Source organism: Castor canadensis, chromosome 13 (assembly GCF_047511655.1).
Source record: "Castor canadensis chromosome 13, mCasCan1.hap1v2, whole genome shotgun sequence".
NCBI lineage: Eukaryota > Metazoa > Chordata > Mammalia > Rodentia > Castoridae > Castor > Castor canadensis.
This window is the reverse complement of record NC_133398.1, coordinates 22336632-22360470: the sequence shown is the minus strand read 5'-3', so window position 1 is coordinate 22360470 and position 23839 is coordinate 22336632. Positions and strand designations below refer to the sequence as shown.

The 23839-nt window shown below is 36.9% G+C and overlaps 1 protein-coding gene and 1 pseudogene across 6 annotated transcripts in view; one reads left to right on the top strand and one right to left on the bottom strand.

Moving 5' to 3' along the window:
* Nucleotides 1–23839, bottom strand: part of Ptbp3 (polypyrimidine tract binding protein 3) — a 93126-nt gene that overhangs the window by 52721 nt on the left and 16566 nt on the right. For all 6 annotated transcript variants that reach the window (XM_020158771.2, XM_020158770.2, XM_074051251.1 and 3 more), the window contains one exon: nt 7831–7912. In XM_020158771.2, the coding sequence (XP_020014360.1) occupies nt 7831–7861 (31 nt within the window). In that variant the 5' untranslated portion in view covers nt 7862–7912. The remainder of the gene's footprint in view (nt 1–7830; nt 7913–23839) is intronic.
* On the top strand, nt 37–491 carry LOC141415382 (large ribosomal subunit protein uL23 pseudogene; annotated as a pseudogene).

Sequence of the window (23839 nt, the reverse complement as noted above, 5' to 3'; positions counted from 1 at the left end):
CTTCCTTTTAAAAAGTAAGAGACTCTTTTCATCAAGATGATGCCAAAAACAAAGAAGGAAGCTCCTGCTCCTCCCAAAGCCAAAGCCAAAGCAATGGCTTTGAAAGTGCCGAAAGGCCCTCACAACCATAAAAAGAAGAAACATGTCACCCACTTTCAGATGGCCCAAGACCTGGCTCCAGAGGCAGCCCAACTATCCTCAGCAGAGTGTCTCCACGAGAAAGAAGCTTAACCCCTGTGCTATCATCAAGTTCTCCCTGACCACTGAGCCAGCCATGAAGAAGATAGACGACAATATCACACTTGTGTTCACTGTGGATGTCAAGGCCAAAAAGCACCAGATCAAACAGGCTGTGAAGAAACTCTTTGACAATGATGCGGCTAAGGTCAATACCCTGGTCAGGCCTGATGGAGAGAAGAAGGCATATATTTGACTAGCTCCTGCCCAATTATGATGTGTTGGATGTTACCAACAAAACTGGAACCATCTAAACAGTCCAGCTGGCTAATTCTAAATACACATTTTTCTCACTATAAAAAAAATAAAAAATAGCTGGACACAGGTGGCTCACGCCTGTAATCCTAGCTACTCAGAAGGCAAAGACCAGAGGAGGATTGCAGTTCAAAGCCAGTGGGGCAAACACTTCAAGAAAAACCATATCACAAAAAATTGGGCTGGTGGTGTGGCTCAAGGTGAAGGCCTTGAGTTCAAGCCCCAGTACTACAAAATAAGTAAATAAATAAAAGTAATAGAACTGTATAATGTTTCTCTTCAGACCATATATATCTTTCACATTTTACTAAAAGTAATAAAACTTCAGTGAAGAAATATATTCTGCCATTCCCCTCATCTCTGAGAGCAATGGCAAGATACCACCCTGAGAGAGGGCCTATTGTTTGAAACTGAGTAATCTGAGGACTTGAAAATCAGGAACACTCACAGCTCACGGAGTCTTGGGACACCCTACTTTGATGTCTGGGCAGGAGGTGGCCACAAGAAGTGGTCATGGAAAGGGAGAGAGTCTGATGGCAGTCCTGCAGGGAAGTTCAAACAGTGGGGAGCTCCAGCTGCTAAGGGTGTGGTGTCTGGAGGCCCTGCTTCCTTAACCAGGAGTTGAGTCCTATCACCTGAGAGTTGTGGTGGAGACAAACCACTGAGCCTGTGGATGGGGTAGCATTTGGTCTCTAAGGTTTGACTCCTGGCTGCATGTATTTGCTGCCAGGTTGGTCTGAGGGCCAGTGGGTCATCAAACAAATTAGGAGGGAAATAAAAAAATTCCCCAAGATCAAATAAAAATGAAAACACAACTTACAAGTAACTTTGAGACATAGCAAAGTCAGTGCTAAGAGGAAAGCTTATGGTTACGAGTGCCTTCATTAAAGTCAGAGATCCCAATGCACCTTGAGCTCTTAGAAAAAGAATAAGCTAAGCTCAAGGCAGGAGACAAAAAGAAATAAAGATCAAGGCAGAAACAAAGGAAATGGAGACTAGAGAACAATACAGAGATCAATAAAATAAAAAGTTCTTTGAAAAGATGTAAAAAAGACTGATAAACCCTTAGCCAAACTAACCAAAGGAAGGAGGCAATGACCCTGCCTAGCAAGCATGAAGGCCTGAGTTCAAGTCCCAGTGCCATAAAAAAATAAATAAATACACAGGCACCAGTGGCTCACCCCTGTAATCCTAGCTAATCAGAAGGCAGAGATCAAGAGGATCGTGGTTCAAAGCCAGCCTGGGTAAATAGTTCCTAAGACCCTATCTCAAAAAACCCTTCACAAAAATAGGGCTGGTGGAGTGGCTCAAGGTGAAGGCCCTAAGTTCAAGCCCCAGAACCAGAAAAAAATAAATAAATAAAATCAGAGGTGAGAAAAGGGATTTTCATAACAAATGCCAATGAAATTCAGAGAATCATTAGGAAAGTTTGAAAATTATTCTAAAGAACTGGAAAATCTATAAGAAATGGATAAATCTATATATGCATCTGACCTTCCAAAATTGAAGACACCAGCCATTAAAAAGATCTTTTAACAAGCAATGAAATTAAAGCAGTAATTAGGAATCTCCCAACAAAGAAAAGCCCAAGACTGGCAGATTCACTGCTGAATTCTACCAGACCTTTAAAGAAAAATTAACACCAACATTCCTCAAACTATTCCATTAAATAGAAAGAGAAAGATTACTACTACACTCATTCTAAGAAGCCAATATTACCCTGATAACAAAACTGGGTAAGGACACACAAAAAAAGAAAATTATAATTTCCTTGAAGAAAACAGACATAAAAATTCTCAGTAAGATACTTGCAAATCAAATACAGTAACACATTAAAAAGATTATATGCCACAATCAAGTTGGTTTCAGTCCAGCAATGCAAGAATGGTTTGGCATACACAAATCAATAGTCACAATGCATGCATAAACAGAATGAAAGACAAAAACTGCATTATCATCTTAACAGATACAGAAAAATCCTTTAACAAAATTCAACACCCTTTTTATAATAAAAATCTTGAATAGAAGAATAGAAGAAAAGTACCTCAATGTAATAAAGGGTTCATATGGTAAGACTACAGCCCACATCATCCTCAATGGGGAAAAACTGAAATCATTTCCTTTGAAGTGAGGAATGTGACAATGGTGTCTACTCACTCCACTTTTACTCAATATAATGCTTGAACTGTTAGTCAAAGAAATGAGGCAAGACAAAGAAATGAAACATACACAAATAGGAAAAGAAGTCAAATTATCCCTATGAGCAGATGATATGATTCTGTACTTAAAAAACCCTAAAAGATTCCACCAGAAAACTTAGATCTGATAAACGCTTTTCCCAAAAAGTGATACAAAAATTTAGGATGTAAAAATCAATATACAAATATCAGTACCTTTTTCTATACACCAATAACAAACAGGTTGAGAAAGAAACCAGGAAAGGAATCCATTCACAAAACTCTCAAAGAAAACAAAACAAAACAAAAAAAACCTAGGAGTAAGCCTAAAAAGGAGATGGACAACCTCTTCATTAAAAACTATAAAACTTTGAAGAAACTGAAAAAGACAATAGATGATGGAAAGACTTTCATTAAAAATTATAAAACCTTGGGCAGGGGATATAACTCAGTGGTTTAGCGTTTGCTTAGTATGCACAAGGCCCTAAATTCGATCCCCAGTACCACAAAAAAAAAAAGAAAACAAAAAAAAGATAAAACTTTGAAAAAGATGGAAAGACACCTCCAATGTTAGTGAATCAAGAGAATTAATATTATGAAAATGGTTATACTACTGAAAGCAATGTACAGATTCAATGCAATCCCCATCAAAATCCCAATGTCTTTCTTTATAGAAATAGAAAAATCAATCCTGAAATTCATATGGAAGCACAAAAGACCCTGAACAGCCAAAGCAATCCTGAGAAAAGACAGCAATGTGGAAGTATTACAATACCTGACTTCAAACTATACTACAGAGCCATAATAACAAAAACAACATGATACTGGCACAAAAACAAACATATACATCAATGGAGTAGAACATAAATTCTAGAAATAAGCCCACACAGCCTCTGTCATCTTATTTTTGACAAAGGCACCAAAAACATACCTCAAAGAAAGGAAAGCCTTTGCAACGTGTAGTGCTGAAAAAGTGAGTACCTACAAGTTGATGACTAATGATACCATCTTTCAACCCGTGCAAAAGTTAAATCAAATTTAATCAAAGATCTACAAGTAAGATCAGAAACTTTGAAAGTACTATAGGAAAATAGAGGGAAAATGCTTGACAATATAGGCATAGGTAACACTTTTCTGATTAGGACTCCAGTTGCTCAGGAAATAAAAGTAATAATTGACAAATGAGTTTGTATCAAATTAAAAGGCATCTGTGTAGGGTACCAGTGGCTCACACCTGTAATCCTAGCTATTCAGGAGGCAAAGAGCTGGAGGATTACAGTTCAAAGCCAGCCCTGGGCAAACAGTTCAAAAGACCCTACCTGGAAAAAACCAAACACATTTTTTGTGTTGTGTAATGGCTCAAGTGGTAGAGCGCCTGCTTTGCATGAAGCCCTGAATTCAAACTCCAGTATAAAGCTTCTGCCCAGCAAAGGAAATAATTATCAAAATCAAGAGACAACCTACAGAATAGGAGAAAATCCTTGCCAACCACTTATCGGATGAAGGATTAATGTCCAGAATACATAAAGTTCTCCAAAAAGGAAACAACAAAAGAAATTAACAATCCAATTAGAAATTGGGCAAATGAACTGAACAATCCTCAAAAGTAGTATAAATGGCCAATAAACACACAACGAAGGTTAAACAACCTTAGCCATAAAAGAAGTGCAAATCAAAACTACACTGAGAATCCATCACACCCCAGTTAGGATGGCATTCATCAAAAAAAATAAATAAATAAATTCTGGTGAGGATGTGGGGGGAAAAGGAACTCTCTTACACTATTGGAAGGAATGTAAATTAGTGCAGCCACTATAGAAATCATTATGGAAGTTCCTCAAAAAAACCAAAAATAGTACTACCATATGATCCTGCTATACCACTCCCGGGCATACGTCCAAATGAACGTACATCAGTATACAATAGAGCTATCTGCACACCCATGTTTACAGCAGTACAATTCACAACTGCCAAACTATGGAATTAGCCTAGGTGTCCATCAACTGATGAATAGATGAGGAAAATGTGGTATATATACATAAAAGAGTATTATTCAGCCATAAAGAAGAACGGAATTATGTCATTTGCAGGAAAATGAATGGAACCGGAAGTCATCATGTTATATAAAATAAGTCAGACTGAGAAAGGCAAATATCACATGTTCTTGCTTATATCTAGACCTAAAAAGGAGGGGGTAGAGGCATGACTCACTGGTAGAGTTCCTGCACAGCAAGGCCCTGAGTTCAAGCCTCAATACTGCCAAAACAAACAAACAAAAATGACATGAGTATAAAATGGGGAGACTACTTGAGGGTGGGAACCACATGGAAGGGAGAAGGCAAAAACAGAGGGTGAAGGTGGGGATAAATATGATTGAAGTACTTCACATACATGTATGAAAACAGAATAATTAAATCATTAAAAGCTGTTTAAAGAAGGGGGAGTAGGGCTAAGAATAATAGGGGGAGTAAATTTGACTGAAATACATTATATGCACATGCAAAAATATCATAATGAAACCCCTTGTACAATTTTATGCTCTAATTTTAAAAAGTTTTAAAAAATTAGAAATCTGAGCCAGGCACTGTAAATCCTAGCTACATGAGAGGCTGAGACCGAGAGGACTGCGGTTCAAGTGCAGCTCAGGCAAACAGTTTGAGAGGACCCCCATCTCCAAAATAACCAGAGCAAAATGGACTGGAGGAGTAACTCAAGTGGTGGAGCACCTGCTTCGCAAGTTCAAACCCCAGTCCCACCTAAAAGAAAGAGAAAAAAAAATAGAAACTCTTCATTCAAAGTAGACAATGAATGAAATACCAAATCTTTTGCTTCTCAAGTTTTAGAACATCGAAAATATTGGATAATATTACAAAACATATTAATGTGAACTAAAAATGATGTTAAAAAACAAAAGGTAAAATGTCCAGGTGTCAATAGTCAACGGGAAGTTGAAAGCTATAGTAGACATAACAGCCAACAAGATAAAACAATCACTTCAGGTTCTAAAATTGAGTCTACACCTCTGTATAAAAATGAGCCCTTCAAGTAGTCTGCATCCTCAGTGAAAGACAAACTAATATTAGCAAATGTCCACTTCGCAGAGGTATTTATCAAGGAAGTCTATCCCTGTTCAAGTATTTTGATGGGGAAATAAGAATGCTTAGATTATGAGTTTTCTCTTCTCTTCTGGTACAGGAATCCCCACAATAAGTTAATATACATTAGAAGATGTTAGGAGCTGGGCTACAGATGTGGTAGAACACCTGCATAGAATGCATAAGGCCCTGGTTCAATTCCCAGCCCCACAAGAAAATAAAATAAAGCTGCTGCTTTTCTCTTAGCCCGCACCACAAAAAAGAAATGATATTAGAGGCTAATGGTATGACAGCCTAGAAGAGCAAACAGAATTTTGATGGCAGCAGCAGTTTTGCTGTGTTTTACATTTTGAATTTCTTCTTGTCAAGACATCCCACTCCACTTCAGGCTCAGCACATCTCTTCCTCAGGCAGAGCCTCTATGTTAGCTATTTCAGCACAGTTCTGTAATCTCTCAAACTTTGACTAAAAATGTCTGTTTCATTATCATTATTGAATGATAACTGGTTAATTAGAATTCAAGGTTAAGAGTTGTTTTCCCTCAGCCCTTCGAAGGCACTGTACCATTCTTGTTTTTTGGTGGGGCGGGGCAGCACTAGAGTTTGAACTCAGGGCCTACCTCACACTTACTAGGCAGGAGCTCTAGCACTAAAGCCACCCCATGAGCCCTTTTTTGTGTTGGGTATCTTTTCAAGACAGGGCCTTTCAAACTATTTCCCTAAGCTAGCTTGGAACTGCACACGAACCCTCCTGATCTCTGCCTCCTGAGTAGCTTAAGCTTGAAAGTGCTAAATTCACATCACATTTGTTTTCCTAAGTTATCACCCAGAATGTAAGTCTTCATGATCATCTATTCCAGGAGTTCATAAACATGACTGGACAAAGAAACCGAACAGACTGTAAAATAAGAACAAATACATGGCCTCCCCAGGATAGCTGCAATTGGGGAATGAGCACAGAAAATTTTTAAAGCTCACCAGCTCAAAAGGACAATCAAGTTTACACCAAGTTCAGATTCTCAGAGAAGTATGGTTCTACAAATTGTCCAGACTTACCCAACCTACTGAGTTAGAAATGCTGGGCTGGACTCAATAATTATTTTGTTTTTGTGTTAATGGGATTGAACCCAGGACCAATGAACTATATCCACAGATTCTTTTGTATTTTCATTTTGAGACAGGGTCTCGCTAAGTTGCCCAGCTGGCATGGAACTTGCTATTCCTCTGCCTCAGAGTCCAGAGTGGTTGGGGGTAGCTGGGCATTCATTGCTATGCCTCAGCTTCAGCAACTGCAATTTGTTTTGTGCTGTTATATATGTGTGCATGTGTGTGTGAGATCAGCTTTTTGAGAATGAGTCCTGCTACGTAGCTCAAGCTGACTTTGAAGTCTGTGTAGCTCAGGCTAGCGTCGAACTCAGGTTACTTCTGTCTCAGCCTCTTGAGTGGGATTACAACTGTGTATAACCAAACCTGGCAACAACTGTGTTTTGGATTTTTTGGAGGTACTGGGAGTTGAACTCAGGGCTTGTTAGGCAGGTGATCCATCACTTGAGCCACTCCACCACACCAACAACTGTGTGTTAACAAGCTTCTCCACTGATTCTGATGTGAGCTCAACTCTGAGAAGCCTGATAACATATTACTACTCTTCCTACTTACGTATTAACAAACCCTGCTGCTGGGAGGAGTGGCTCAAGTGGTAGAGCACCTGCCAAGTAAGCGTGAGGCCCAAGTTCAAACACCAATACCACCAAAACTAAAAATAACAAAAAGAAAATCCCCTGCCACTCTCCTGCCTATGGAGCCTCCACAGTTAGTCACTTAGAAAGGTACACCACAGCTGACCGATTCCTATGCACCATCAAATCTCTTCAATGAAGTTTTTCCTTAACTGACTGAACCTGGTCCACTTCTTTTATAGAGTCCTCACATAGTGATTTTTATTACAAACAGTGGCACTTTACCATACGCAAGATGAGCAAAAAAGAACACTGTAAAAAGCAAACAAACAAAAAACATATATTGAAGCCCCTGCAAAGAAAATATTCAGTAAACATTAAAACTCACCATACACGCCTGCAGAAGTAGAACTGTTCATGGTAGAAGGCCCTTTAAAGACACCAGAAGAAAGAAGCTCGTCAGATCCCCGCTGAAAAGCAAAAGCAAAGGTGAGTTAATATAGCAAGTTCTGAACAATGGTTTACATTTACCAGTAAAACTATCAAAGGCTAGCAATTTATTTCAGCATGAAAATATTTCAGGGAAGTCCTTGAAGGCACAAAGTCTCAGCTGGAAGTGATGCATGGAAGGAGGAAGAACAGCTCCCACATGACTTATGACTTAGAACAGCAGCAATGCCATCACAGAAAGCGGGAACGCCATCTTGCAGCCAGCCAGTGTGAACCAAACCCAGTCCTCCAAGACACTATGTTTGAAGTATAAACTGACATTGTTTTCATATTTATATGCAAATAACCTGTATAACCCTAAGAATCCTGACTTTTCAATGCCCATGTACTTTTTAAAATAGAACACAAAGATACAATATATATTTATACTGACCAAATTCTTTATAATCAGTGATTTTTTTATGGATTAACCCTAAAAGTGATCTTTAATGTATACCATTTCTTGGGAATGTTTCATTGTTGTTCATTTCTTTTTTGAGACAGGGTCTTGCTACAGCGTTCAAGGTAGCTTGGAACTTGCAATCCTCCTGCCCAGTCTCCTGAGTGCTGTGTGTACCACCACAACTGCCAGTAAAAACTTTTAATCTAATTTCACATTCAACCGTCACTGCTAAAGAGGTTAGATAACCAACCTTTTTCATTATAACCCTAAGACATATTACCAACACCAAGTGCAGTGGCTCATGTCTAAAATCCCATTTACTCAGGAGGCAGAAATTGCAATGACTGCAATTCTATACCAACCCAGGCAAAAAAGTTAGCAAGACCCCTCACCTCAATCAATAACCTGCCGTCTTATCTACATGGGATGCTGTAGGTAGGATGATCATAGTATGAGGCTGGTCCTGGGCAAAAATGTGAAACCCTACCTGAAAAATAACTAAAGCAAAAAAGGGCTGGGGGTGTGGCTCAAGTGCTAGAGTACCTACCACCAAGTGTGGGGCCCTGAGTTCAAACCCCAGTACCAACCAAAAACAAACAAATAAAACCCAGATATGTAACCAAAATTTTAAAAGGGTAATAAATACGGAATACAAAGTCAAAACCAACCTATTTCAAAAAGTACCTTTTGGACCTGGTGCTCAAGAGGTAGAGCACCTGCCTAGCAAGTGCGAGGTCCTGCATTCAAGCCCCAGTCCCCCCAACCCCAAAAAAGTTATCATTTGTTCAGCTTCTTCACTTTTTAAGAACAAGTATTTTGGTCCACTGGATGACAAAATCTAATCCCCTAACAAACTTACAAATATTAAAATAGCATAGTGCTATAACAGACATTTAATGTTGTGGTGAGAATACCACTTCTAAGGGAAGTGGTATTAGCCTCTGTTGCAGGAAGACTAACCAGCAATATATTTGCATAATACAAAAATAATTACTTCAAAGAATTCCTGTATTAAGCATCCAGAAATTATTCCCTTTGATTCTTTCATTAGAAATTTCTAGACATACTTTGGGATAAGAAGGAATTAAATTAGCAAGCAGGATGAAAGAAAACTGAAAAATCTCAATTCCCATAAAGACCAGAATTAAGGTCTCACTTTAAAGCACATGCCTTCCTGATAATTTCTGAAGTATAGATGCTATCAGGCTTTGTAGTCTTTGTAGATACAGAAAGTTTTCCAAGTTGTACTAATTTATAATCCCACTAAATTGTGCGTAATTAACTCTCATTTAATTCTAGGAGTTTTGGGGATAGGAATGTGGCTCAAGAAGGTAGCATCTGCCTAGCAAGTTCAAGGCCTTGAGTTCAAACACCCTCACTGCCAATAATAATAATAATTCTAAGGGTTGTTGTTGCACATTCTTACTAAACACTTACTTGATATTGTCAGTCTTTTTTTTTAATTTTTATTTTTCTATTATTCATACGTGCATACAATGCTTGGGTCATTTCTCCCCCCTGCTCCCACCCCCTCCCTTACCACACACTCCGCCCCCTCCCTCTGCCCCCTACCCCCTCAATACCCAGCAGAAACTATTTTGCCCTTATCTCTAATTTTGTTGAAGAGAGAGTACAAGCGATAATAGGAAGGAACAAGGGTTTTTGCTAGTTGAGATAAGGATAGCTATACAGGGATTGTCAATCTTTTTAATATGATATTTTGTCATGATTTTCTTACATGTCCCTGATAATAAAATTAAACATATTTCCTATGTTTATTGGATAGGGTATTAGTCCTTTATGTGTGGCTTAATAAACAATGATTTCTGGTTCATTTAAAATGTTGATGGCTGTTACAGAAATATACCTGTTCCTATGCTGGGAATTGGGCTGGAAGAACACCACCTCCTATATGGGACATATTCTTCTGGCAGAAATATCATCATTAAAGCTTCTGCTTGGATTAAGTGTAGGCCATGGTCATTCATATTCCACAGGCCAAGGTATACCATGAAACTGTGCTCAAAGTCAATGGGGCCAGAAGTCGTCCTTTCACTGGAGGCACTGAAAGTCACATATCCATGAATGCAGCTGAATTATCCTTTCACAGGTAAGGACGAGGTATAGACACTCTGGAACAGTAACAGTGTACTACTTTATGATGAGATGCTGTTCAAGTTTCTTGTCATTTTCTATTATCATCATTTTTTCTTATTGGTTCCTGGCGTTTTGATTTTCCTTTTTCTTATTAAGTTATGGATAGCCTTTGGTGGCTATCTGTATCACAAGTGTTTTCGCCCATCCTACAACCTGCCTTTTTATTCTCAGAATGATGTCTTTTGTTAAACTTCTGCACAGCAAAAGAAAGAGTCCACTAGACTGAAGAGACAGTCTACAAAATGAGAGAAAATCTTATCAGCTATGTATCTGACAAGGGATTAATAACCAGAATATACAGGAAGCTCAAAAAACTAAACTCCTAGGACTGAAGATGGTAGAATGCCTGCCTAGCAAGCAAAAAAACAAACAAAAAACCTTAAATTCCCAAAGAATCAACAATCCACCTAATGAACCTAATGGGCAAATAAACTGAACAATTTTCAAAAGTAGTAAAACCGACCAATAAATACATGAAGAAATGTTCAACATCCCTGACCATAAAGGAAATGCAAATCAAAATGACATATTGAGATTTCACCTTACTCTAGTCAGAACAGCTATCATCAAGAACACAAACAACTACAAATGCTGGTGAGGATGTGTGTGTGGGAGGGAGGAACTCGTATATACTGTTGGTGGGATGCAAATTAGTGGAAAGCTGTATGGTGGTTCCTCAAAAACCTAAATGAGAACTACTATAGAATCCAGCGATGCCGCTCCTGGGTATCTATCCCAAGGAATATAAGTCAGGATACAACAGAGACACCCGCACACCCATGTTTATTGCAGCATTATTCACAATAGTCAAGCTATGGAAAGAGCCCAGGTGCCCTACAACTAAGGAATAGAATAAGAAAATGTGGTTCAGAAATGTGATATTACTCAGCTATCAAAAAACTGAAATTATGTTGCCTGCAAATAAATGGATGGAACTGGAGATCATGTTAAGTGAAGTAAGGCAGGTTCAGAAGACAAAAGTCACATGTTTTCTCTCATATGTGGAAGACAGATCTAAAAGATAAATGTGTACAAAATACATGATCATGTATACATTATATATACAGAAAGTGGAACTGTTAGAGGGGACTAGAAGGAGGCGGGTGAGGAAAACAATGATACAGAGGGAAGAAAGTATCAAAATACATTACATTTGTGTTATGAAGATGGTTAATAAAACACACTGAAAGCTGTTGGGGGGAGGAAAAGAGGATAATAAGGAGAGTTAATCTAATTAAAGTACAATATATTCATGCATGAACTGCCACAGTGAAACCCCTTTTGAACAATGAATATACACATAAAAACTGAAGAACAGGAATGGAAGACAGATCTTGTTTAGGGGTGGATACTTGTGGGAGGGGGAACATGAATGCAGAGAGAAAAAGAGGGTGAATATGACAGAGGTACTTTTTCTATATGTGTATAAAAATTGAACAATGACACCCTACCCAATACAACCAATATATCCTAATTTAAAAAAACTAAACAATGAAACCTGCTGAAATTGATTTAAGAAGAGGGTAAGGGGATGAGGGAGAATGATGGTGGGGGGTGACTCTAACCAAGACACATGGCAAACATATATGGAAATGTCACAATGAAATACCTCTGTACAACTAATATATGCTAATGTGAAATATATGCTCTTAAAAAAACAACACTCTCTTTTGTTATACAAAAAAAATCTTTAATGTTCAGGTTATCAATATGTATTCTTCATATTTGTGCTTTTTTATGTGTCTTGTTTTGTACAGGGTGTTGCTATGTGGCCCAGGCTGGCCTGGAAATCATGATCCTCCTACCTCCACACCCAGCTGCTGGAATTACAGGAGTATAACATGACCCTATGCTTAAAACTTTATTCTTAACCTATGAATTACCACTGAGTATGTAGTGGTAAAAAATAAAATAAAATAAAATTTAGTCTAAAAATGTATTCAAATATGCAAGCTTAGAAAAATCAAAAAATTAAATTAAAAAAAAAATTAAATTTAACTTACATCTTAATTCTCACATTCAAAATATCTACACAAAATATAAACTACAATAAGGAAATAGTAAGCACTTCAAAGTTCTTCAAAATTAACAACTATGTTTGATAATTCTACTAGCTCTTTCAATAACACAAAGAACTTTTAAAATGGAATAAAACATAGTTTTAAAATGCACAATAACCAGGTGCCAGTAACTTACATCTATAATTACAACTTGGGAGGCTGAGATCAGGGAGATCAAGGATCAAGACAAGCCTGGGCAAATAATTGGCGATGCCCCATCTCCAAAACTAACTAGAGCAAAATGGACTGGAGGTGGTTCAAGTAGGAGAGCACGTGCTTTAAAATCATGAAGCCTTGACTTCAAACCCCAGTTCCACCAAAAAAAACCCAAAATAAAAGCCAAAAGCACAAATAAAGGAAGCCCTACAGTAATCAAGTGGGATGTTAGAATTGTTATTTTTAATGCTTTTTGACATAAGAAAAACAACTGAAATAGAAGATCCTGAAGGTTCATATCTGCAAATTGTTTTTTTCATCAGAGATGGGGTTTATCACTCACCACAGAGAACAAACAAGGTATTTCTCAAATAATTGTGATACTTTTAAAAACTGATAACTTTTAGCTGGGAGTGATGGTGCACACTTGTACTCAGGAGGCTGGGGCAAGTTCAAGGCTACCTAAACGACATAGCAAAATCATTTCAACCTGATAAAATTTCCTTTACCCTAATAGTTCCAGAATGACAAAAGAAGCTTACATTTAAAATGTAATCACAAAAAATTCTGATAACCACACTTTATCAGCCAAATTTTTATTCCCTAAGAATTCATTTTCACATTATAGAAAACAAATTTTTTGACTCCAAGAGTCATTTTACTTTCTAAAACATGAGGGGAAAAAAACACAAAGAATTAGTTTTATGTCATTACTTTAGCCATTTTTTTTCTATCTTGGCAGTAGTGGGGTTTCAACTCTGGGTGTCATGCTTGCTAGGCAGGTGCTCTACAACTTGAGCCACTCCAAATACTTTTTTAATAAAGAAATAAAACTGCTGGGCACCATGGCTCATACTTGTCATCCCAGCTACTTGGGAAGAAGAGAATGGGAGGATTGTGGTTCAAAGCTGATGGGGGTTAGAGGGTAGTTACCAAGATCCCATCTCAACCAACAAGCCAGGGTGTTGCTTATTATCCCAGCTATGCAGGAACCATAAAACAGAAGGATCATAGGCAGAGACCTACAACGGGTAAAAATCACAAGATCCTATCTGAGAAATAATCAAAGCAAAAAAAGGGCTAGAGTGTGTCTCAAACACTTAAGAGAGCCTGCTTAGCATTCCCAAGGCCCTGAACTCAAACTACAATACTGCCAAATAAATCAATCTTTTTTCTAGACATAAATTCTTCCTCTTGAAAGCATATCTGTATATAATTATACACTTCAGTATAAAATTTAAAAATTTCTGAAAATTATACTTAACATTTATATATTAGGTGACTGAAAGCAATTTTCCATTAATAGTAAAGGAGAAACAATGCAGACCTAGGTAAAACTGAGTATCTCTCTCAAAAGGATTGATTGCTATAAGAAATTATGGTTTAAGAATGTAAAATGAGTGGGCACTGGTGGCTCACACCTGTAATTCTAGCTACTTGGGAGGCCAGCCCAAGCAAATAGTTTGTAAGACCCCCATCTCCAAAATAACCAGAGCAAAATGGACTGGAAATGTGGCTCAAGCGGTAGAATGCCTGCTTTTGTAAGTGTGAAGCCCTAGTTCAAACCCTGGTCCCATCAAAAAAAAGGAAAATGATCAAGCAGAATGAAAAGCTTTTTAAAGTGGTCAAGTGAGTGACTATATATTACCAAGAAAACAAAATTATTTAACGGGAAGGAAAAAAAAAAAAAGATCACCAAGGTAAACAAATTAACAGTATTCAAAAGAAGCCCTTAACAGGCTGAATAACAAAGATATTATACGGGGGTTGGGAATAACACTGGATGAACAGTCTCCTTAGAAACACAGAGTAAATTTACACAAGTCCAGCAGTTTTCTGTGAGCTTGTTAGCTCTCTGACTAAGTCAACACACCTATCAGCTTCACTTCCCTCAAGTATCAATTACTGAAGCTCTCTCCTGCTGAAAAACAATTAAATACACAGGGCCAACAAAGCAAAAGAATACTGTAATCAAGTAGCACAAATAGTGTGTTTCATTAACAACTTTGATAGGAATTGGTTTTATTTACAATTAAAGCGAGAGTATTAATATGATAAAAAAAAATCCACACAACTGAACACCACTGAAGTAACATGTAAGGAAGATTCTGAAAATAAACTATTCACATGGTTACACTTCAAATCATACCTAAAATGCATGTGAAACTCAAGAATAAGATATCGATTGTTTTAGTCTATCAACATACTATAACAATAAGATTACCAAAAATGTTACAATTTTTCATGATTGCAGATTCTTTTTAATTAACAGAATCTTGAACACTGAAATTAATATCCAAGTCCTACCTTGAATCAAGGTAGAAATTTTGGCAGATGATCTACTGACCCTGTATGAACACTGTTTTCCTGCTATTACTAAGTGTTTCCATAAACAGAAATAAAAATATTTAGAGTGTTGCCATACTATGTATTATGGTCTCTACCAAAGAACCTTCTACAGTACTTTAAATGTAATCTATGTTAAGACTTTTTTGCTTAAGAAAGTGAATAATAGACCGGGCACTGGTGGCCTGTGCCTGGCAGAGTGGCTCAAGTGGTAGAGAGCCTGCCTACCATGCATGAAGCCCTGAGTTCAATCAAATTCAAGTACCACCAAAAAAAACCAGAGCAACAAAATGAGTATCTATAGAAATAAGGCAATAAACAGTAATCAGTGAGGGTTGCAGAATAACTGTGAAGCACTAAGAAGATCCAAAGTTTTAGATTTTGGGTTTTTGGTTTTTTTTTTTTTACATTTAAGCCTTTTGTTAAGATTTACTCTTCAGCCAGGCTCAATGCCTGTAATCCTAGCTATTCTAGAGGCAGAGATCAGCAGGATCACAGTTGGAAGTCAGCCTGGGTAAATAGTTTGAAAGACCCTATCTCAAAAACATCCAGCACAAAACAGGGTTGGTGGAGTGGCTCAAGTGGTAAAGCACCTGCAAGCAGGAGCAAGGATGAGATACTGAGTTCAAGTCTCGGTGCTACAAAACAAAAAAACCTTGGTGAGTGGGATTACACCTAAATACTCCATAAAGAATTTGCCATAAAAGAAATGCAAGTCAAAAACCACATTAAGATTCCACCTCACTCCTGTTAGAATGGCTATATCAAGAATACAAACAATAACAAATGTTGGCAAGGATATGTGGAAAAAGGAACCATCATACACCATTGGTGGGAATGTAAATTTGTATAACCACTATGGAAAACAGTGTGGACATTCCCCCAAAAAACTAAAAATAGAATAGCCGTATGATCCAGCAACACCTCTCCTAGGGATATACCAGAAAGAATGTAAATCAGATTACAATAAAGACACCTGCACACCCATGTTTACTGCAGCATTATTCACAACAGCTAAGTGACTGAAACAGCCAAGATGCCCCAAAACTGGTGAATGAGTTAAGAAAATGTGATAATTATATACAATGGAATTTTATTCACTTATAAAGAAGAATAAAATTTTCTCTTTTGGAAGTAAATGGATGGTACTAGAGAAATAAGCCAGGTTCCAAAAGCCAAAGGACATGTTTTCTCTCATATGTGGAACATAGGCCAATAAAAATACAGCAATATTATGAAAAACAGATCATGCCAAGGAGAGGTCATTAACAGGAGAGTGAGGGTAAAAGAAGTTAAGGCGAATATGAAGCTAGGTGCCTGTGGCTCACGCTTGTACTCCTAGCTACTCAGGAGGCAGAGATCGGGAGGATCGCAGTTCAAAGCCAGCCAGAGCTAATACTTCTCAAGACCCAATCTCGAAGAAACCCATCACAAAAAAGGACTGTTGGAGTGGCTCAAGGTATAGGCCCTGAGTTCAAAACCCAGTACTGCAAAAAAAAAAAAAAAAAAAAGATGTGCTTTCTATATAAGAATGAACATAGAATTTTTAAACCTGTTGAAATCACCATCAAAAGGGGACTAAAGAAGAAAGGAGAAAAATAGAGGTTGTAATACATATATAAATGGAAATGTAACAAGAAAACTCCCTAAGCCGGGCACCAGTGACTCATGTCTATAATCCTAACTACTCAAAAGGCAGAGATCAGGAGGATTGAGGTTTAAAGCCATCCCAAGCAAATAGTTCACGAGACCCTATCTCAAAAATATCTACTACCAAAAAAAAAAAAAAAAAAAAAAAAAAGAGGCTGGTGGAGTGGCTCAAGGTGAAGAAGGCCTTGAGTTCAAGCTCCAGTACCACAAAAAAGGTCCTGTTTGGGGCTGGTATTAGTGGAAGGGGGGAGGATATAAAGAAAGAGTGTAGGAGGGTGAATATGGTAGAAATATTATGTACTCATGTATGAAAATGGAAAAATGAGACCTGCTAAAACTATTTCAGGAATGAAGTTAGGGGGATAAAGGAGGATGACGGAGGGAGTGAATTCAACTATGATAGTAAGAAATTTCGTAACTGTCACAATGTACTACCCCCAGTGCAACAATAAAAATGTTTTTAAAAGAATATGTAACATTTTCTTTTCTAAGGCTGATACTGAAGAGATTTTTGGACAGAATCCAAAGGGAATAGCTGAAGATGCAATGCAACAAATTCTTGAAACTTCAGCTGTGGGAATGCTTTAAAATCCTCTGTTTAATCAGGAGCATGGTTCATGTCTGTAATCCTGTAATCAGAAGGATAGAGGGTAGAGGCCAGTCTGAGCAAAAAGTTCACAAGACCCCCATCTCAACCAATAAATTCTGGGCATGGTGGTGTGTGCCTGTCAGTTCAGGGAAGAATAAATAGCCCAAACATAAATGCAATATCCTATTTGAAAAATAACTAAAAGCAAAAACAGGCTGGGGCACGGCTCAAGTGGTTAGAGTGCTTGCCTAGCAAGTATGAGACCCTGAGTTCAAACCCCAGTATCAAAGACAAAATTAAATGAACACTGTTTATGATACAGTTTGAACAAAGTGATTCAGATTACCTTCATTTTATATGGGTATCTTACCAACAAAACAGTAATACATTTTTTTGAATGACTGGCAAAATACTCCTCCAAAAACCTCTAACTCACGCCATCCAAACCTAAATGCTTTTCATTTAAATATTTACTCAGATCCTACTATATAAGTATGGTCATACAGACTAAATTCAGTATGTATAAATGTCTTAGTAATAATATTCATTTGGTCAACAAAAATTTACTGACTAGCAATTATGTGCCAGGTCTTTAGCCACTGAAGAAACCAGAGTAAACAAACAAAAATCCCACTATTACCTTTTTTTTTTCCAATACTGGGGTTTGATCACATTTGCTGGGCAGGCACTCCACCATTTGAACCATGCCTCCAGCTCCCCTGACATTATCTTAGTGTAATTTATGATCTTGCAGAATGAAACAAATAATAAAAATAAGTAAATTATATACTGTGTTTTAAACTAGTAAGTGATTCTTTTTTTTTTTGGGGGGGGGAGGTAATACTAGGGATTGAAGCCAGGGCCTCATGTATGCTAGGCAAACACTAAACCACTGAGCTACATCCCCAGCCCAAAAGTAATATGTGATTTTTAAAAGCAGGATAAGGAGCATCAGGAATGCCAAAGCAAGAGAGGGAATACACCATTAAACAGGATAGTCAAGGTAAGATTTAGTGACATTTAAGCAAAACTTTACATGAGGTAAGGAGTAAGCAATGCAGATAACTGAAAGAAGAGTATTCTAAGTGGAGGAAACAGAATTCTTTGTGTGTTCTTTGTCACTGAAGAGGCAATTGTGGCTGAAAGAGGGAAAGAGAAGCAAAGGTGTGTTATAGCATCTTTCTCTGGGCAAAATGAGAGAGGAAGGGTTTTAAACAGAGGAGTGATGTGATCTGATTTACTGGGAGGTTTTTGTTGATTTGTTTTTCCTTGGTAATAATGGAGTTTGAATTCATTCTTCACATTTGGTAGGCAAGCACTCTACTGCTTGAGCCACACTCCCAGTCCTGATTCACAGTTATAAAAGATCACTCTGCCTGCCATATTGAAAACAGTCTTCAATAAGACAAGAAAGGACAAACTGCGATCTGTAGCTAGGAAACTATGATGATAATCCACATTACAACCAGGGGAGTTGTAGTTATGGTAGAGAGTCATTGGTTTTTTAATATACTTTGTAAGAATTTCTGATGAATTAACTATGGGGTTTAAAAGGAAGAAATCAAACATCTTTGACAACAAACCTCAATGTTAAAACATTCTGCCCGACAGACAATCCAGATACATATTTTTTATTCTCACAATTCTGCAAAATGGGTATTTTTATCCCCCAAAGAATCTAAGAATCAGAAAAATTATTTTAGTAACACAGATCAGAGAAGGTAAGTGGTGCAATCAGAATCTATTTGATGTATTTTTCACCCTGTACACTTGTTTTGTCTATAGTAATCCCTCAATGTTATTTCACCCCTTAGATCCATTTATTCTACATGTAGATATCACATTGTATTAGAACTTACATGAGAGAATTCATGTATGTAGTTAAGATTTATAAGAGCAAAATAAACAAAATACAACGACAGCTAATAGAGTTTGCTTAGTATATGACAGTTACTGCTCTGTGCTTTTTTTTAAACCCAAGGTACTGGGGCTTGAACTCAGGGACTACACCTTGAGCCACTCCACCAGACCTTTTTTGTGATGTGTTTTTCAAGATAGTGTCTTGTGAACTATTTGCTCAAGCTGGCTTCGAACTGTGATCCTCCTGATCTCTGCCTCATGAGTAGCTAGGATTACAGGCGTGAGCCACCAGTGCCTGGTTTGCTCTGTGCCTTTTTTACATTCACATTTCCCATCTAAGAAGTCTCTGATTTTAAGACCCATAATTTTACCTAGATCTAGGAAGGAAATGCTAATTAAATTATAATATCTGTCAACTTTAGGATGCATCCTGATGTCAGAAAATGTTGGTATGAAAAAAAAAAAGTCTTCAAATCAATGTAGCAAATCCTCCAAGAATTGAGTACTATTTTGCTGACCAACACTGGTACAAAATATTAAATCTCATATCCCATTCATTAAAAAATACTAGTTCTATCCTTTTTAGGTACTTCCCTTTTTAAGTTCTGAGTCTCTGTCAACTGCCTTTTCGCAAAATAAAAAGTAATGGAATGTGAGTGTTTAACTTTGAAACCACAGGACTATATTAATTGCTTGTGAAATTTCTATAACATAAAGAAAAAAAAATCTGCCGGGTGCCAGTGACTCAAGTCTATAATCCTAACTATTCAGGAGGCAGAAATCAGGAGGATGGTGGTTTAAGGCCACCCAGGCAGAAATCTCAAAAATATCCAACACAGGGCTGATGGAGTGGCTCAAGTGTTAGAATGCCTGCCTAGCAAGCATGGGGCCCTGAGTTCAAACCCCAATACCACCAAAAAAAAAAAAAAAAAAAAAAAAAATATATATATATATATATATATATATATATATATATCCAACACACCCCAAAAAAAACAAAAAAAAAAAAGGCAGGAACAGTGGCTTAAGTAGCAAGCACCTATCCAACAAGCATGAGGCCCTGAGTTCAAACCCAGAAACAACCAAAAAAAAAAAAAAACCACAAAACTCATTCAGGCCATTTTCACACTTGATGCTTTTATTTACTACACTGAACTTTCAAAATATCAGACCACCACTAAGTTCATTAAGTTCATAATAAGCTATTAGTTAAATGAGTTTCAGTATATCCATACAACGAAATACTAGGTGGTTATTAAAATGATGAAGGACCACAATGATCAACCTGAATATAAGCTTAAGAAACATTGTTCACTTCATTTTGTAAGCCATACATATTAATCATTATGTAATATGTACTGTATTTTCCATTTAAAAAATAAGTAAAGACAGACATCTACCATGAGCATACATCTAAAGATTTAAAAGGAAATTCATTTAAATGTTAGCAGAGACTATGAATAACTGTTTTTAAAATAGCTTTTACTTCCTCTGATGCTTGTCATAGCTAAATACCAAGTAATCAAAAAAGGGGAGCCTTCTCATTTTGGAAAAAAAAAAAAAATGAACCTTGGGCTGATTGAGTGGCTCAAGAGGTTAGAAGCACGTGCCTAGCAAGTGTGAGGCCCTGAGTTCAAACCCCAGTGCTGTCCAAAAAATAAATAGATAAAATAAGAAACGTGTCATCATTTGTCTCAAAACTCTATAGCTAGATAATTCAACACACTTCATGAAAATTTTGATCAATTCTATTACTGACCATTACTGAACTTATTACAATTCTCAAAATGGTAATAAAAACTTAAAATTTTGAATTTTTCTTACAGTAATCTGCAAGTACCTCTGGATCATATAGATATACTATATGATCTTTGGATTCCTGTTTCTTTAGTTCAAAAAAGAGATTAAAGAATCTCTGGCCATCTGTCTATCCTCTTTTGAGAAATGTCTACTCATGTTATTTGCCCATTTTGAAATCACATTTTTGATATTAAGTTGTTCCACAGCCCTTCTGAAAATTAATTTCTTGTTGGATAATAATTTTGGAAATTTTTTTCCCATTCTGCAGATTTTTTTCTTCTGTTATTTCCTTTGCTATGCAGATAGCTTATGGTTTGATATAATTCTTTTTGTTGTCTTTTTTTTTTTTTGCTTTCGCTGCTTGTGTTTTGGGGTCATATTCAAAAATCCTTTGCTTAGACTAATGCCTAAACCATTTTACCTCTTCCCCCTCCCCCCGACCCAGCTCCAGTTTCATGTCTCACATTTAAACTACTAATCCATTTGAGTTGATTTTTGTATAGCATGAGACACAGGGATGTAGATATTCACTTTTTCTAGTGTCATTTGTTGAAGAGACTTTTCTCTTTGTAATGTTCTGGCTGCATTTGTTGAAAATCAGTTGGCTACAAACACGTGGATTCCTTTCTACATTCTCTATTCTGTTTTATTTGTCTATGTATTTGTTCCTATGACAATATTACACTGTTTGGTTACTACTCCTTTGGAGTGTGTTGTGAATCAGGTACTATACTGCATTCAGCTTTTTCCTTATTGCTCAGAATTGCTTCTTCTATCCAAGATCTTTTGTGGTTACAGAAAAATTTCCATGAAGAGTATCATTAGTATCTTTTTTTTAATGATCATGATGGTGGCACTGGAGTTTGAACTTAAGGCCTTGCACTTACCAAGCAGGTGCTCTACCATTAAACCATGTCCTCAGCCCATCATTAGGAATTGCATTCAATCTGTAAATCTCCTTGGGTAGAACAGACATTTTGATAATATCAATTCTTCCCATCCGTGACTATGGACTATCCTTCCATATTTTTTGTTTGTCCTCTTCAATCTGTTTCAGCAGTGTTTTAGTCCATTGTAAATCATTAATTTCCTTGGTTAAATTTAGTTATAGGTTTTCAGCACTTTTTTCTATCTCTCATGAATGAGATTGCTTTCTTGATTTCCTTCTGAGTAATTTCATTATTTATGTACTTAAAAAGCTAATGATTTTGATTTATTTTATTTTTGATTTAGCATACATCAATACTAAAGTATTTTACTGTGATAATTCCATACATTCATACCTTGAACAAGTTCACCCACTCCATTATATTTTCATACCTCCCCAACTAGTGACTTTCATATGCTGACTATATAACCAGAAACCTACTGGAATTGTTCATCAGTTCTAAGAGTTTTTGGTGGAATCTTTAGGTTTTCCTATATATAAAATCATGTCTTCTGCAAACAGGTAATTTGACTTCCTTCTTTCCTATCTGGATGTCTTGTATTTCATTCTCTTACCTTGTTGCACTGGATAAGACTTCTAATACTATACTGATAAAGAATGCTGAAAGTGGACATCCTTGTATTGATCCTATCTTAGAAGAAACAATTCCAGCTTTTGTCCATTCAGTATATTATCATAGATAACACTTATTGTGGGTTTTGTGTTCTTTCTCTACAATTATATCAATTGCTCTTCTCTGTTGAGAAGATCACATGGTTCTTATCTTTCCCTCAGCTGATGTGATATATTCACATTTATCAATTTGAGAATGTTGCCACATCCAGGCATTCCTGGGACAAGGCCCACTTGATGATCACAGTGTATAAGCTCCTCTGTGTGCTACTGGGTTTGATTTTCTGTATTTTGTTGACATTTTTTGCATCTATGCTTATCATAGATATTGGTTTGTAGTTTTCTTTTTTGCTGTGTACTTGTCTCGTTTTGGGATCAAAGATAATGCTAGCCTTGTAGAAGGAGTAGCGAAGGGTTCCCACTACTATAATTCTTTGGAATAGTTTAAGAATTGGCATTAGTTGTTCTTTAAGTACTTGGTAAAAATCAGCTTTTCTTTGTTGGAAGAAATTTTGATACTGACTCAGTTTTGTTACTTGGTACTTTCAGTTTTACATCCTCATGGTTCAACTCTGGTAGGTTTTGTATCCAGAAACATATCCATTTGTCCTAGGTTTTCCAATTTGCTGACTTACAGCTGTTCATAATGGTCCCTTATGATCCTTTCTATGTCTGTGGTATCAGCTGCAATGTTTCTTTTTACATCCAATTTTTAAAATTTTTGTATCTTCTCTTTTTTTCTTGGTAAGTATAGTTAAAGGTTTTGTAATTTTGTTTTCAAAAAATCCAGCTCTAGGGCTGGTGGAGTGGCTCAAGTGGTAAGAGTGCCTGACTAGCAAGTGTGAGACCTGAGTTCAGATCCCAGTGCTGCCAAAACAAACAAACAAATAAACAAACAAAAAAAAAAACAGCAAAAACACCAGCTCTTTGATACACTGAACTTCTGTTTATCTGGATTTTTAGGAGCTTTTGTTTTTTCTTCGTTCTTTTTTTTTTCCCAAGACTCTTAATTTATTTCTGCTCTGATCTTTGTTATTTCTTTCCTTCAATTACTTTGGGTTTCATTTGTTCTGCCTTTCCAGTTCCTTGAGTTGCACTGTTATATTTGGTTTGTTGATGAAGGTTTGGTTTTTGTTTCGTTTTTGTTTTGTTTGAGACAGGGTCTCACTATGTAGCCCAGGCTGACCTTGAATTTATGATCCTCCAGATGCTATAAATTTCTGTCTTAGTACTGCTTTTACTGTATCTAATAGGTTTTGGTATGTTGTATTTTCATTTTCCTTTGTTTAAAATTTTTTTTTATTTCTTCTTTGACCCATTGGTGAA